Here is a 16,422-nt window from a genome sequence, read left to right on the forward strand (position 1 = left end):
CGTTCATGTCGAGGTAGGGCTGGGCGATTTTGGACAAAAATAAAATCCCGATTTTTTTTCTCTGAAAACCCGATTTTCGATCTCAATTTCGATTTTTTTTGGTAAAACTACAAAAGACAATGGAATAAATTGTTTCAAATATTTTATCTTTATTTTTAAAGAAAAATAGCAAACAAATTTCCTTATTGGGAATGAAGTGCAATTGAAAGATACTGTAGGCTAAATCCTCCTTGAGTTTAGTAAAGTGACAACATTTACAATTTTCTTGACCAAACAAAGATGACTAGATGAGCTCTGTCTGTAATGCAGCCAGCTGCAAAAAAGGAAAATCGATTTTCCGATTTTCCTTTTTTTAACATCGTCTTGAATAATAAATCCGATTTAGATTTAAAATCGATTAATCGCACAGCCCTACGTCGAGGCAATGCAGGGTCCCTGGTTCGGCTGTCTCGGCTCGGAACTTCGTGGGTCACTCATGCAGCGCCTCAAAATGGACGCTCCTTCGGTCACGAAAGGGGAAACCCGGCCCTTAGCTGGTCACTCCTGGTGCTACAGAGACCTGTAGGGGAGAGGAAAAAAAAAAAAGAGAAGAGAGGAAGAGCGGCAAAAGGCCAGAGAGGGGGGCCTTGCTTTTTTATAGCTGCGCCCAGGAAGTCAATGCTCCTTCCTGCAGCTTGTCAAATCAGAGTGTGGTCCCTTATCACCAAGGGGCCACATATGCAAATCCTGGCTGAGCTCTGTGTCCATGGGGTTTTTCTGTTGTTCCAAGCCGTGTGGTCACGGTGTCGTAAAACTTTAGTCCTGGTCTCAGTCGAAGGCCGAAACCCGGCCTTGAGCTGGTCAGAGCCTGACTGTTCACATAATCAAACATTTCATACGAGTTCATATAAATTCATAATCACAGGGGTGGTGGCCCAACAGGAGAATTAAGTTAAACTTCATAAAACATTAACTGGTGTCTTTTTTCCACTTTTATTAAAGGTACTTTTGCTGAAGTTTGTAAAAAGCGGCTGAAGTCTAGGCTGAAGAAAAAGTACCAGTGTGTGTCTGAGGGGATTGTTAAAGCAGGAAACCCAACCCTTCTGAAGCAGATCTACACAGAGCTCTACATCACAGAGGGAGGGACTGGAGAGGTCAACGATGAACATGAAGTCAGACAGATTGAAGCAGCATCCAGGAAACCACACAGAGCAGAAACAACCATCAGACAGGAAGACATCTTTAAACTCCCACCTGGAAGAGATGAATTAATAAGAACAGTAATGACGAAGGGAGTGGCCGGCATCGGAAAAACAGTCCTAACACAGAAGTTCACTCTGGACTGGGCTGAAGGAGCCAACCAGGACATCCAGTTACTGCTTCCATTCACCTTCAGAGAGCTGAATGTGCTGAAAGAGAGAAAGTTCAGCTTGGTGAAACTTGTTCATCACTTCTTCACTGAAACTAGAGAAATGTGCAGCTTTGAAGAGTTCCAGGTCGTGTTCATCTTTGATGGTCTGGATGAGAGTCGACTTCCTCTGGACTTCCACAACAATGAGGTCCTGACCGATGTTACAGAGTCCACCTCAGTGGATGTGCTGCTGACAAACCTCATCAGGGGGAACCTGCTTCCTTCTGCTCGTCTCTGGATCACCACACGACCCGCAGCAGCCAATCAGATCCCTCCTGAGAGTGTCTCCATGGTGATAGAGGTCAGAGGGTTCGCTGACCCACAGAAGGAGGAATACTTCAAGAAGAGGTTCAGAGAAGAGGAGCAGACCAGCAGGATCATCTCCCACATCAAGACATCACAAAGCCTCCACATCATGTGCCACATCCCAGTCTTCTGCTGGATCACTGCTACGGTCCTGGAGAAAGTCCTGGAAACCAGAGAGGGAGGGGAGCTGCCCAAGACCCTGACTGAGATGTACATCCATTTCCTGGTGGTCCAGGCCAAACTGAAGAAGGTCAAGTATGATGGAGGAGATGGGACGGATCCACACTGGAATCCAGAGAGCAGGAAGATGGTGGAGTCTCTGGGAAAACTGGCTTTTGAGCAGCTGCAGAAAGGAAACCTGATCTTCTATACAGCAGACCTGAGAGAGTGCGGCATCAATGTCAGAGAGGCTTCAGTGTACTCAGGAGTGTTCACCCAGATCTTTAGAGAGGAAAGCAGGCTGTACCAGAACCAGGTCTTCTGCTTCATCCATCTGAGTGTTCAGGAGTTTCTGGCTGCTCTTCATGTCCATCGGATCTTCATCACGTCTGGATTCAACCTCCTGGAGGAACAAAGATACACCTTTTGTTGGTTTAAAACAAGAGCAGACACTGACCTCTATCGGAGTGCTGTGGACAAGGCCTTACAGAGTCCAAACGGACACCTGGACTTGTTCCTCCGCTTCCTCTTGGGTCTTTCACTGGAGACCAATCAGACTCTCCTACGAGGTCTGCTGGAACCAGAACAAAGAAGATCACAGAACAATCAGGAAACGGTTAAATACATCAAGAAGAAGATCAGTAAGGATCTGTCTGCAGAGAAAAGCATCAACCTGTTCCACTGTCTGAATGAACTGAACGATGGTTCTCTGGTGGAGGAGGTCCAACGGTCCCTGAAGTCAGGACGTCTCTCCACAGAAGAACTGTCTCCTGCTCAGTGGTCGGCTCTGGTCTTCATCTTACTGTCATCAGAAGATCTGGAGGTGTTTGACCTGAAGAAATACTCAGCTTCAGAGAAGGTTCTACAGAGGCTGCTGCCGGTGGTCAAAGCCTCCAAGAAAGTTCTGTAAGAACGAACACAGACACATCTGTTTTAGTTACAATCACATGTTGTGTTCTTGGAGGAAACCAGTTAAATCCATTGTTCAACTAATTTCAGGTTCATGTGGGACCAGTTCTCCTCAATGATTCATCTCAGGAAACTCTGTATGCAGAGAAGAGAAATGCAGCTTTGATCAAGACTGTAGTGCAGCAACACTTAATAGTTGCATTGATCAGTATTCATTTAAATTCATTCATTTGTTGTTTTTTTTAAATAATCAATGTTTAAGTTACATGATTATTTCTCTTTAATCTCCTCTGCAGGTTGAGTGACTGTAACCTCTCAGAGGACATCTGTGCAGATCTGTCCTCAGTTCTCAGCTCTCAGTCCTCCAGTCTGACAGAACTGGACCTGAGTAACAACCACCTGCAGGATTCAGGACTGAAGAAGATGTGTCCTGGACTGGAGAGTCCACACTGTCACCTGGAGTCTCTCAGGTCAGAATCCACCAAGTGTTCAACTGTGGACCGTTAGAACTGTTTGTTTGGTTGTTTTATTAGATCCCCGTTAGCTGCTGACCTTTCACAGCAGTTTCTCTGGGGTCTCATCAGAATCATCAGCTGAACTACAACATTATTCATTAAAACACTTAATCAAAATGCTCACAACTCATAGGCAACAGACCCTAGAACACCTGCTCAAAGTACAAAAATAACAATCAGCACAATGGCATTATGACTCTACATTCCCTCTTTTTAAACTCAGGAATTACATTCTCATCACACTCTCAAACAAGATATTAAGAAAAAAGTAATCAATAGCTAACTTCTCAATGGTGCATTTTATTCTCCCTGAGAAACAGAAATTACTTGAGCTTCTTAAAATTTACCATATTTATCTCCAATCCAAACATCTGGTAATTCATTCTTCGCCACCATTGCTCTGGGATACATTGTTTTCTGTTTTAAGTTAATTCTACATGGAGGCAACAGAAAACCACCTGCCGAGTTTGAGTTGTCTTGTTCTTGAAATATTAAATAAACTTCTTAAATATCCTCATGATCTCTCTTTAATCTCCTCTGCAGGTTGAGTGGCTGTAACCTCTCAGAGGACATCTGTGCAGATCTGTCCTCAGTTCTCAGCTCTCAGTCCTCCAGTCTGACAGAACTGGACCTGAGTAACAACCACCTGCAGGATTCAGGACTGAAGAACCTGTGTCCTGGACTGGAGAGTCCACACTGTCACCTGGAGTCTCTCAGGTCAGAATCCACCAAGTGTTCAACTGTGGACTGTTAGGTTGGTTGTTTTGTTAGATTCCCGTTAGCTGCTGACCTTTCGCAACAGTTTCTCTGGGGTCTCATCTGAATCATCAGCTGAAATACATGAATTAAAATTCATAAACATAATGCTCACAACTCAGAGACAGACACCTGCTCAAAAGTACAAAAATAACATTATATATTCGGCACAATGGCATTATGACTCTACATTCCCTCTTTTTAAACTCAGCAATTACATTCTCGTCACACTCTCAAACAAGATATTAAAGGTATTGTGACATGAAAAACAAATTTTTCTTGATTTTGTGTGTTTTGTTGGGTGTCTTGACATCAATTACACCCAAAAAAACTTTTAACATTCAGTGTATTGTGTGCTTTCTGGGATTTTCCGCATAACTATGCAAAAACGGCGCATCTGGTTTGGTGGTGGAACGTGACGTCACGCCCCGCTAAATCACCGCCCCCTCCACCCAGCTCCTTGCCTCCTCTCCTCTCCAGCGCACCATAAAGGCTGATTTATGGTTCCGCGTTACACCGACGCAGAGCCTACGGCGTAGGGTTACACGGCGACGCGCACCGTACGCTGAACCCTACGGCGTAGGCTCTGCGTCGATTTAACGCGGAACCATAAATCAGGCTTAACACGGAGCTGTTTAGAGCCTCTTTTGTTCTAATCACCGGAGGACAACTGCTAAAAAGACCCGCGGCCACTGACTTGCATGCCTTTATTTTTATGATTGTTTGCTGTGGACTGCTTTTCCGTGCATGCTTCGCCTGTCGCTCCCGGCTTAACTCTCCGACACCGCTGTGAGCGTTGGAGGAGGAGCGGGGCAATGATTGACAGGAAAGGGGGAAAAGGAAGCGTTTTTCACGGCGCAAAAAAACACCGTCAAAAAAAGCCAGGAATGGAGTACTGGAGTGAAGTTTTTCTTGTTACACCCTTTTAGACACATTTGAGGGATGTTGGCCAAGACTTTTAATAGTGTTAAAAGCATGTTAAAAATGATGTCACAATACCTTTAAGAAAAAACTAATAGCTCACTTCTCAATGGTGCATTTTATTCTCCCTGAGAAACAGTTTACTTGAGCTTAAAAGTTTACCATATTATTTATCTCCAATCCAAACGTCTGGTAATTCATTCCTCGCCACCATCACTCTGGGATTCATTGTCTTCTGTTATAAGTTACATGGAGTCAACAGAAAACCACCTGCCGAGTTGCGTTGTCTTGTTCATGAAATGTTAAATAAACTTTCCTAAATAAACTTGTAGCACATATAATCAGGCTACAATCAAGTGTTGGCTAGTGCAAGGCTCGACTCAAGGAGCTGATTGAAGGACAACGAAACACTGAGACCAAGGTTTGAATTAAACTGCAATATATTGTTAAAATGATTAAATCACAAAAAGGACACACCGTATAGCAGAAAAAAACAAAAGACACAGGCCTTAACAGTAGCTAGATTAGTAATTTCAAATACTAGTATTTAGAGTTGTCCAAATGAGTAGTGCACTTTTACTTCAGTTCTCAACCACAGTAAAAGTCAGTCAAGCCAAGTCAGGAAAGTCCAAGGCAGGCTTGAGGCCTGCTAATTGAGTTCTGGAACAATGTCTCAAATCCTTTGTGCAGGTATTCAAGGTTCAGGGTTGGCTCGCCCTCCAGTTAGATCAGTTCAAAGACATTCAAAACGTCCAATAAAGCCTGACCTGTTAAATAAAACAGGCAGAATGCAGATGTAAGATTGTGATACATTATTTTTTCAACATATCCATTTGCCTTAGATAAGAATGTTCACCAATGCAGAATGAAGCACCATACACCACAGCAATAATCTTCAATGATTCAGCAGGGTCACGGAGCTGGAGCCTATCCCAGCTATTTTCAGGCGAGAGGCAGGGGTTACACCCTGGACAGGTCGCCAGTCCATCGCAGGGCCACATATACGGACAAATAACCAGACGCACTCACACCTATGGGAAATTTAGAATCATCAATTTACCTAGCATGCATGTTTTTGGACTGTGGGAGGAAACCGGAGTGCCCGGAGGAAACCCACACAAGCACGGGGAGAACATGCAAACTCCACACAGAAATACCCTGCTGGGCCTGGGAGTCGAACCGGGGACCTTTTTGCTGTGAGGCAACAGTGCTAACCAGTAAGCCACCAGTAGCAGCAACAGTGTCTGAGCAAATTAGTATGTCTCAGCTGAGCAGGTGCTGCTGATTTATTGAGAGTGGAGGATGGTGCAGTGTGGAGCCTGCATCCATTGGTCCAGGGTTCAAAGGGCGTTTCCAGTGGGAGTGTCTAATCAGTGAGGTAGTGGGCGTGTCCACAGGTAACAAGATTCACTCAACTCATTTCACCAGGGTTACAGCCTCAACTCTTTTTAATCTCCTCTGCAGGTTGAGTGTCTGTAACCTCTCAGAGGACATCTGTGCAGATCTGTCCTCAGTTCTCAGCTCTCAGTCCTCCAGTCTGACTGAACTGGACCTGAGTAACAACAACCTGCAGGATTCAGGACTGAAGAAGCTGTGTCCTGGACTGGAGAGTCCACACTGTCACCTGGAGTCTCTCAGGTCTGAAACCACCAAGTGTTAAACTGTTGACCGTTAGAACTTTGGTTGATATTGAAGTCTTGTTGTTGAGAGTTTTAATAACTGTAACTGAGTGCAGATCGGGTTGAAGCACTACAGACAGTCGGTCAGAACTGTGTGTGGATGATGAATGAGGAGAAGGGCTCCATCAAGTCCACATAAACGTCTGTTTGTTGTTTAGTCAGTTTCAGGTCATTTCAGTGATCGTGGCTGTTTTTTTCTTCCTTTAATTGAAGAGTATCAACAAGTTTGTAAACATGTGAACATCTCTAAACTCCCCTCTCTAATATGATATCTTATTTATCAATACAAGTTCTCAAATAAGACATTTATGTCAGACTTTGAAATGTCTCTCTCCACATCTTGATGCTGTCGGCCTCAGCAGCAGTATGACTGAAAAACCTAAGGCATATATATGTGCATTGTTACTATATTTAATATATGCATACATACGCATACACATACAAACCCAGTGTTTTTTTTTTTGTTTTTTTTGGGGGGTGGGGGTGACATCCGCTGCTAAACCAGGAAGCAAGAAAACATGGAGGCACACGTCGAGCACTGGAAATCTGCAACAAAAACCACAAACGAAACACGAAACCGACACGGAACCGACCAAAACACGAGCAGCAATCGTCCCAAATCTCGAGATCCAATCACAATCTGAGCTAAGCTACCGCGACTAACTAACCCCAAAAACTACAGAGCAAGCATGCAGGTGAACAAGCCAATGTGTATGTCTATGTGTGTGTGTGCGTGTATGTATATGTCTGTGTGGCCATGTGTGTGTGTGTGTGTGTATGTGTATGTGTGTGTGTGTGTGTGTATGTATATGTCTGTGTGGTTATCTGTGTGTGTGTGTGTGTGTGTGTGTGTGTGTGTGTGTGTGTGTGTGTGTGTGTGTGTGTGTGTGTGTGTGTGTGTGTGTGTGTGTGTGTGTGTGTGTATGTATGTATATGTCTGTGTGGCTATGTGAGTGTGTGTGTGTATATATCTGTGTGGCTATGTGTGGCTATGTGTGTGTATGTATGCATGTATGGATGTATGTATATGTGTGTGTGCGTACGTGAGTGTGTGTGTGTGTGTGTGTGTGTGTGTGTGTGTGTGTGTGTGTGTGTGTGTGTGTGTGTGTGTGTGTGTGTGTGTGTGTGTGTGTGTGTGTGTGTGTGATAATCCTATCAAAGCTCCACCTGAAGTGTATTTATAGTGGGGGAGGGGGGGGAGCAACCCCGCCACCCGCGAGACCGGAGGCCCACAAGGAAGAACCGGGAACCCAGGCCACCAGCAACCCCACAGAGGGCGAGAAGAGGGCAGGAGGCAACCCACCCCCAGCGAGGACTGCCCCCCCCAGTGGCAGCTGAGGAGACCCGCGGGCGGGGCCCCCACGACTACGGGAAGAGGCAGCCAGGGATCCCGCGGCGGCAGAACCGCGATCCCAGGCGAACCCAAGCGAACCCTGGCCACCCGGTCCGGGCGGGACATGCGCCCAGGAGGCCCTCACCCTCCAGGCCAACAACCCCCACCCGGCGAGAGGCCAGCCTGCCCGGAGAGACAGAGCCGCCCTGGCCGCCAATGCGGGCAGGCACACCCGCCCCCACAAAAGCGCCCCCCCAGGACCAGAGGAGCGCCACGCCGCAGAGGCAGCAGGGGGGACCGGAGACCGGACACCCGCGCGGGCCCAACAACGGAGGGCCCCAGACCCAGGCATCCCATTCATCCATCCGATTCCTATAATAATAATAATAATATAATATACTAACAACAATTATGATGATACAAATAATAATAATATTAATAACCATCTTTGTATAGTGATAATATTAATAAATTATTACATTTTGTTGTCCTGCCAATGGAGGCCCAAATCCTCCATGGCAGGACCCTTCCATACCACATTCTCACCGACAAAAACGCACATTCATGCACCGTTTCCCCCTCCCCGGGGGGGTCTAGCACCGACAGAAGGCACCCCAGGCTGCGCGGCAAGCCCCGCCAGGCCCGGGCATCGCGGCCCGCCTATCTCTACATGTGTGTTGTGTTGTGTGTCTGCAGGCTGTCAGGCTGTCTGATCTCAGAGGAAGGCTGTGCTTCTTTTGTGTCAGCTCTGAGATCGAACCCCTCACATCTGAGAGAGCTGGACCTGAGCTACAACCATCCAGGAGAGTCAGCAGGGAAGCTTTTGTCTGCTGGACTGGAGGATCCCCGCTGGAGACTGGACACTCTCAGGTATGAAGACAGAAGGACATCAGTGTGCTGGACTCTTCATGGTGTTGTGGACATCATCTTTGTGGCTCTCTGGCTTTGAAAAGAGATGTTTGAGCAGATGGAGCTGCTGCAGCTCATCTGGTGCTGCAGCAGAGCTGATAGATGGAGTTCACAACTCTGAGCCGTTCTTGACCCAGTAAACATCCCAGAACCACAGCAGTGTGGTTTTCAGGCCCATCACAGCACAATAACAGCTGCACCTTCACTCATCCATGACATGGTCTACTCCTGCTGCTGATTCAGCAGAGATTCAATCAGATGAAAAGAATGTGTTCAAACTGTGCTGCAACGTGATGACCACAGGACAGGACTTCAGAGATGCTGCATTCAAGTGCATCTGTCCAAGTGTTGGACTGTTCCTTCATCAGTGTGTGACAGCCATGTAATGTCCATGTTTTCTGAAAGAGACTGAGCTGGTCTGACCCCCCTCCTCCTTTCAGGGTGGAGCCTGCTGGACAACGATGGTTGACATCAGGTCTGAGGAAGTGTAAGTGTGTTTTTTTTCCATTCACACATTCAACCATCTTCCCACTGACACATCGCTCATTCATGAGTCCATCAATGATCAATGACAGATCAATAATAACTGCAGCTGGGTTGTTTGTTCTCTCCATCAGATTCCTGTCAACTCACCATCGACACAAACACAGTCAACAAACGCATCAAACTGTCTGACAACAACAGGAAGATCATGTGTGTGAAGGAGGATCAGTCGTATCCTGATCATCCAGACAGGTTTGATCGTCCTCAGCTGCTGTGTAGAGAAGTTCTGACGTGTCGCTGTTACTGGGAGGTCCAGAGGAGAGGAAGAGTTTTTGTATCGGTGAGTTACAGAAGAATCAGCAGGAAAGGAGACCCTGGTGACAGTTGGTTTGGAGGGAACGATCATTCCTGGAGTCTGGAATGTTATGAGGATGGTCGGTACCGTGTCTGGCACAATAAGAGAGGAACACCTTTCTCCTCCTCTTCCTTAGTCTCTGACAGAGTAGCAGTGTATGTGGACATTCCTGCTGGAACTCTGTCCTTCTACAACGTCTCCTCTGACAGACTGATCCACCTCCACACCTTCAACACCACATTCACTGAATCTCTCTATCCTGGGTTCGGGTTCTGGCCTGGTTCTTCAGTGTCTCTGTGTTGAGTTCAGTCTCAAGAGTCTCTTCCTGTCAGAGAAACTGTCTCTGTTTGACAGATTGTTGAGTCTGTACATGTCTGTCTCTGTTTCCATCAGAACACCTGAATCACATGTTGAAACTGTTCTGAATGATTCCTTGGAAACTTCTTCCTCTTCCAGTCCTTTAAAGGTTGAAGCTGCCGTTATTCCAGGATCCACATGTTGTTCTTCTGTCCGTTTGCAGTCAGAGCTTCACAGTGAACACCAGCATGTTGTTTCTCTGCAGCTCAGTTCAGCTGAGATCATTCAGTTCATGTCAGCTGCAGCTAGTTTGCTGCACATGTGACCAACTGTGATGTCAGAGAGGAATCACTGAGCTGCAATCAGCCACATTGAAGTTACAACCTGCTGACAGATCTGAGCACAAGGTTCAGCCAAGGTTCATCCTGGGGCCTCATTTATAAAAGAGTGCATAGGATTCATACTAAAAGTGTACGTGCGCTCAAAAGCCGAAAATGGCGTGCGCACAAAAAAATCCTGATTTATAAAACCGTGTGCACGGACATCTGCACGCAATGTTCTCTTTATAAATCATAGTCCAGCTGGAAGGTTGCGCACGAGAATTCGCCTCATATCCAGCCCTCTACACGCCCACTTTTTACCTTAAATGGTCAATGCAAAGTACTTGATAACTGTATTTGCATCTAAATGAGCCTGCTGAGCATGCGCAGCGGCTTCCTGCAGCCTGTTTCAGCTGTGCGTCAGGATGAATGAGACGTGTTGAGCCACCGTGCCACTAAATTTCACAGAAACCGAGATCGAGATGTTGTGGATGAGGTGGAGGCCAGGAAAACCACATTATTTGGTGATCAAAGTAGTGACATCACTAACAAAAAGAAAGCGAGTGAGTGGCAGCACGTCGTTGCTGCGCTAAACGCCGTGAGTGCCACGGACAGATGGTGCAAAAAAAAAAAGAAGTGGTGTGATTTGAAGGTGGAGGCCAAGAGGTACGGAGCCCCTAAAGGGACACAGATTTTATATATATATATATATATATATATATATATATATATATATATATATATATATATATATATATATATATATATCCTCTGCTAATCCAGGACGCGAGAACACACATGGAGGCACACATCGAGCACTGGGAATCTGCAAGAAAGAAAAAAAGAAAAGAAAAAAAAAACAGTCACGAAACAGACACGGAACCGGTAGAAACACGAGCAGCAACCGTTCCCGGTCCCGAGACACAATCACAACTAGGCTAAGCTACCGCGACTAACTAACCCCCAAAACTACACAGCAAGCATGCAGGTGAACGGGCCGATGTATATGTCTGTGTGGCTATGTGTGTGTGTGTGTGTGTGTGTGTGTGTGTGTATATATGTCTGTGTGGCTGTGTGGCTGTGTGTGTGTGTGTGTGTGTGTGTGTGTGTGTGTGTGTGTGTGTGTGTGTGTATGTATGTATATGTCTGTGTGGCTATGTGAGTGTGTGTGTGTATATATCTGTGTGGCTATGTGTGGCTATGTGTGTGTATGTATGCATGTATGGATGTATGAAACCCAGGCCACCAGCAACCCCACAGAGGGCGAGACTGGATCACATTTCTACCAAATCTATATTTCAGCAGATACCAAATATAAACAGCTGTTTTCTTCCATCAAAAGCTGTTTCAGCATCTAGAGTGCAGACTGCAGCTCAGGGAGGTAGTTTTGTGGATTACTGAACAATATTAAAGTGTTTATGATGTCATCACATGAGTGTTGGGTTTGTCTTTCAGCCGCTTCAATAAATGTAATTCTGGTTGCTGCTATCTTGTCCGTACAAATCAACCATCAACATCAATGCCAACTACTGTCCATAGATGCAAAAGGGGAACAAGTCCTGGTGTCAGCCTCCATACAACTTGACTGGAACATATGACCAAATAAATGTTGGAAACAGGCAGATCCAGACCTGCAGTTCTTCTGTTGACCACTAGGGTCCAGATCCAGACCTGCAGTTCACAGATCATAATCGTACAATTTTAAAGCTTAAATAACAAAATAATACGTCTCTTTGTGCAGTTATCTTTTATTAAAGATTTCTGAAACCACTTTTGTATCTTCACCTCTTTTTGAGCGCTGCTGACCACAACTGCAGGATGCCAGTCAGGCGCGTTTCCGTTACCTTGAGATTCGGGAGAAAACCCAGATATCCAAACAGAAATCCTGTAATGGAGACGGCACTAATTGAAAAACCTCCAGAATATCCAATAAACCTTTTTTCGCTTCCAGGAGGTGGTTTTTCAGATAATAATCCAGTTTAGTGTCAAAGTGGAAAACAGCGATCAGTAGAAACATCGATCCTATGGTAAAATCTGTTCCATCCAGATTTTGAACTTTACAAGTCTTTGAATTTCACCCAGCAAGATTTTACGCAGCAAATTAATTGATATAAATTTTTCTTTATCTGAAATTAACTCCTCAATTTTTCAACACTTTATTTTCACCACTATTTTTTCAGTGTTTTAAATTTCAAGAGTCGAAGATGAGAAATTCAAAGTAAAATAATTCAGATTGTCCAAGTTAAACAGGCCGAATTCAGAGGTTAAAGTTCACTGTCAGAAAATCACTTTTAACATTCGGGCCACTAGGATAACTAGTCAATCCAGGATGACGTCAAACCGGCATCCAGCCAATCAAATCATGGTCCGTCGGTCACATGATACTGACCGGCGTTGCTTCGGTCTCAGGCAGCCAAGGACGGCGGCACATCTGGAATATCCTCCTTCGGTGAGTGTTTAACATTTTATATCTCCTGATTATCTTCTTCATTGACACCTTTTAATAGATCAAACCAACTTGTAACTTTTCCTGTGATTTTTTTTAATTTTTTACTTTTCATATGGCCATTAAAACCTTGTTAGCTAGTTTTTCAAGCAAAACTCAGACTCAGACTTCTTTATTGTCATTCTACCCATTTACAGGATACACGAAAAGGCAGATTCAGGTCTTGGTGTAGCTTATAACTGGACTGAGTAGTAATAATAACAGAAGTAAAATAACATAATAAAATAGTAAAGTAAACTAACTATGATACAAACTGCCCTTAATAGCAGACTGTTATCCAGTTATATATTCTGCAACCTTGTTCAAACTGAGATAGCAGAAATAATAACATTACAAATAAGATTAAATAAAACAAAAGAAAAAACATTTTGTAGCTTTTGTTTATTTTTCTACAGACAGTTTGACTGGTGTGATGATGAGAACAGACTGCCCTCTTGTGGTGACACTAGAAACTACACGTTTTTTCCATTTAACCACATTATCGTGTGTAATTGGATTACAGACTGCAATTATATTAATTAATGAGCGAGGACAGATGAAGACTGTTTTTGCACTAGTTCCTCTAGAAAGAAATGTGTTAACGTCGTGGTCTTGTTTTTATTTTGAAAGGAATAACAGAAAGTCATTGTGTAATGTAATTCTTCTAACTTTACACTTTGTGCAGTTACTACATATCACCACCAGATGGCAGAATGGACCCTCTTCTCCATAGACATAAACGTAGACGCCTCATTGAACGGGGAGGCCCGTTGCTGTGATACGTCAATGCGTCAGCCCTATTGGATGTGGCAAATTATATGTTTATATGTATTATATATATTTATATATATATTTACTTATTTATGTTTTTTATTGAACACTTGAATATTGTACAAATCCTCGAGGCATATAAAACATATAAAACAGCATGTAGATTTATGAGGCAGAGAACACATTCTGCATCACTGTAAGACTGCAACAGTAATGTATCAGATAAGATGTAAAGCAAGGACATAAACAAAAGGAGGGTCAAAAATAAAAGAAGTGGAAAAACAACTAAAGATTAATAAATAAATACAATTATAATAATAAAATATGAGAAAAATAGTGAGAAGCAGGTGCATTGGTCATCTTCAAGTATCCTCAGATCTATATTGGCGTTAATGAGTTGTTTACCATGTTTGTTTTTAATCAGTCTTAAGGCACTGACATGGTTGTTTATCAGGTTAGGTATCTTTTTAAAAGCTGAAAAGTTTGGTTTTCTGTTTCTCCATTTGCATGTATGAATAAAGAACTTGGCAAGGATCAACAGGTTATTGAGGACCAAGTCACCTATTTTATCTTTAAGGCTGCTTCCCAGATATAATATCCTCTCTTGTTAGTTAGAAGAATCTTTGTTGAGATCCAGTCTTGTAAGTCGTCCCAGAAGTTTCCAGAGTACACGCAGTAAACGAATAGATGGTCTGTTGTTTCAATATTATTATCACAGAAGGTTCAGCTGTTATTGTCCAGATTGAATCTTTGCCTTAATATTTCTCTAGATGGAAAACTATTGCCATTGAGCTGGACTTGATTTCCTTTTGGGATGTGATTTACATCTTAGAAGATTACAGATAAAACTATCTGATTTCCACCAACAGGCTCTTTTGTATTGAAGCTCATCTTCACACACTTTAACTCCACACAACACACCAGTTTGGAATAACAGACATGTTGAATATCTCAAAACACAAACTTAATTAATCTTTTGCGGTGGTTAGGAATGTCCTTTACGCTTATTCCAGTCCTATTAATTACACTGTCCAGACGTCGTTTCTCTTTGGGTGACATTCCCATTTATTGCACAGACTTAGTTCAGAAAAAAGACACTTATATATCAAATGATGTTGCTGGCTTGAACACAGATTCTGGGTTCTGGTCAGAACCATGTGCTTCACCAGCGCTCTGCCCTGACTGCTGCTCATCACCAGCCTTTAACACCTGTGAGTGCAGCTGCTGATTACCTGTGTGACTGACAGCAGAGTGAGCCCTCCCTCCTCTAGTGGCAAAACAAATACTTACAAACTAAACTAAACACATACACAACAATTAAACTATGAAATGGCTCCTACACATGTATTGATGAGTAAAAGATGTTTTTTTGAGGAACGGATCTGTAAAAGGATGTGGGCTGCTGCTCACTTTATGGATGCAGATGGAAACATATTACAACATCCTGAGTTTTGGGGTAAATTTGAAATGTGTTGCACTCAATCAAAATATAAACAAATGATCAAAGCCTTTCCTCGTCAGCTTCCATCCATGGTTAGACAGGACTGAATATATTTCAAGGTTTCCCCTCCTTTACGGACACTTTCTATTAATAATGTTGATTTCTGTGACGTCAAATGCAATAAGAAGTTCATCAGAAGCTGTTTCTCCAGTTACTGAGCCTCTGGTGCTTAGAAGGGAGGACATCGTCAGAGACCTTAAGAAGATTAGATGTAAATATTTATACTTTCCACTCTCATCTCAATTAAAAGAAATGCAACTTAAAGTTATGAATGAAATGTACAACTACTGACTCTCTGCAACAGGTTTAAAGTGGATGTGGATAAATGTGTCTTCTGTGAGAGACACATTTAACAGAAATAACCATCCCAGAGGTTAAATATGGTGTTTTTATTAAAGGAGCCGTCTGTAAGAAATGGCCAAAACTGGTACTGCAGTCACTTTCAAAATATTGTTGATCGGCGTGTACCCTCCCCCTCCTCCCCCCGACCAGAGGTTGCCAGGGGCCTGTACTACGAAGCAAGTTCAACATATCCAGGATATCTTTTCCTTATCCAGATTCACTAAGCGGGACAATTGCAATCACGCTAAGCGGTCACACGACGGCGGTTATCAACTCGGTAGATCGACCCAGGTTTCTCCAATCTGGATATGAGCGCGTGCACATAAAAGGGGCGGTGTTTTCAGCGCATGACCAATCGCAAGCATGGAGAAGTCCGCTGTCAGAGCCGCTTATTTCAGTAGCGAAGAGCAAACAATAATTTTACGGAAATATGATGAGTATAGGCATATAATACAGGCAAAAAGCAACACAGTTGCAGCTGCAAAATGCAGGAAAGACAGCTGGCAAAAGATCGCTGACTGTATAAATGCGTAAATTCATAGGGATATAAACATATATTTGAATATTCTGGGAATCTTAATCTTAAACTGTAAACCATGATCAGCAATATTAAAATAATAAAAGGCTTGCAATATTTCAGTTGATTTGTAATGAATCCAGAATGTATGACATTTTTTTTGTTTTTGTGTTTGCATTACAGAAAATCACAATATTCTAATTTTCTGAGACAGTCTGTATATATTGGTTCTATAACTATTGTTGTTGACCGATAACTTGTGCTGATGCTGTACCAAAGAATTGGGTTTTTTTATTTATTTTATTTAATTTTTTATTTTTTCAGGAGGGGGGTATTTAGTATTTTAAAGTGACTTCTCAGAATGTTCGAGGGACGAAATTGAAAATCCCTTTTTTGCTATCCCCTTACAAATGCATCTTCTTTTTCATTTCTTCTTGATTTATTTATTTAATTGGTATTAGTTTTGGATTGACT

General features: G+C 43.3%; 1 protein-coding gene across 1 annotated transcript in view; it reads left to right on the forward strand.

Moving 5' to 3' along the window:
- LOC133419773 (NACHT, LRR and PYD domains-containing protein 12-like) overlaps nucleotides 1-16,422 on the forward strand; it is a 125,318-nt gene that overhangs the window by 17,570 nt on the left and 91,326 nt on the right. The window contains exons 5-9 of the mRNA XM_061709189.1: nucleotides 982-2,761; nucleotides 3,061-3,234; nucleotides 3,823-3,996; nucleotides 6,421-6,594; nucleotides 8,665-8,838. Coding sequence (XP_061565173.1) covers nucleotides 982-2,761; nucleotides 3,061-3,234; nucleotides 3,823-3,996; nucleotides 6,421-6,594; nucleotides 8,665-8,838 — 2,476 coding nt within the window. The remainder of the gene's footprint in view (nucleotides 1-981; nucleotides 2,762-3,060; nucleotides 3,235-3,822; nucleotides 3,997-6,420; nucleotides 6,595-8,664; nucleotides 8,839-16,422) is intronic.

This window comes from Cololabis saira, chromosome 19 (genome assembly GCF_033807715.1).
Source record: "Cololabis saira isolate AMF1-May2022 chromosome 19, fColSai1.1, whole genome shotgun sequence".
Taxonomy (NCBI): Eukaryota; Metazoa; Chordata; class Actinopteri; order Beloniformes; family Belonidae; genus Cololabis; species Cololabis saira.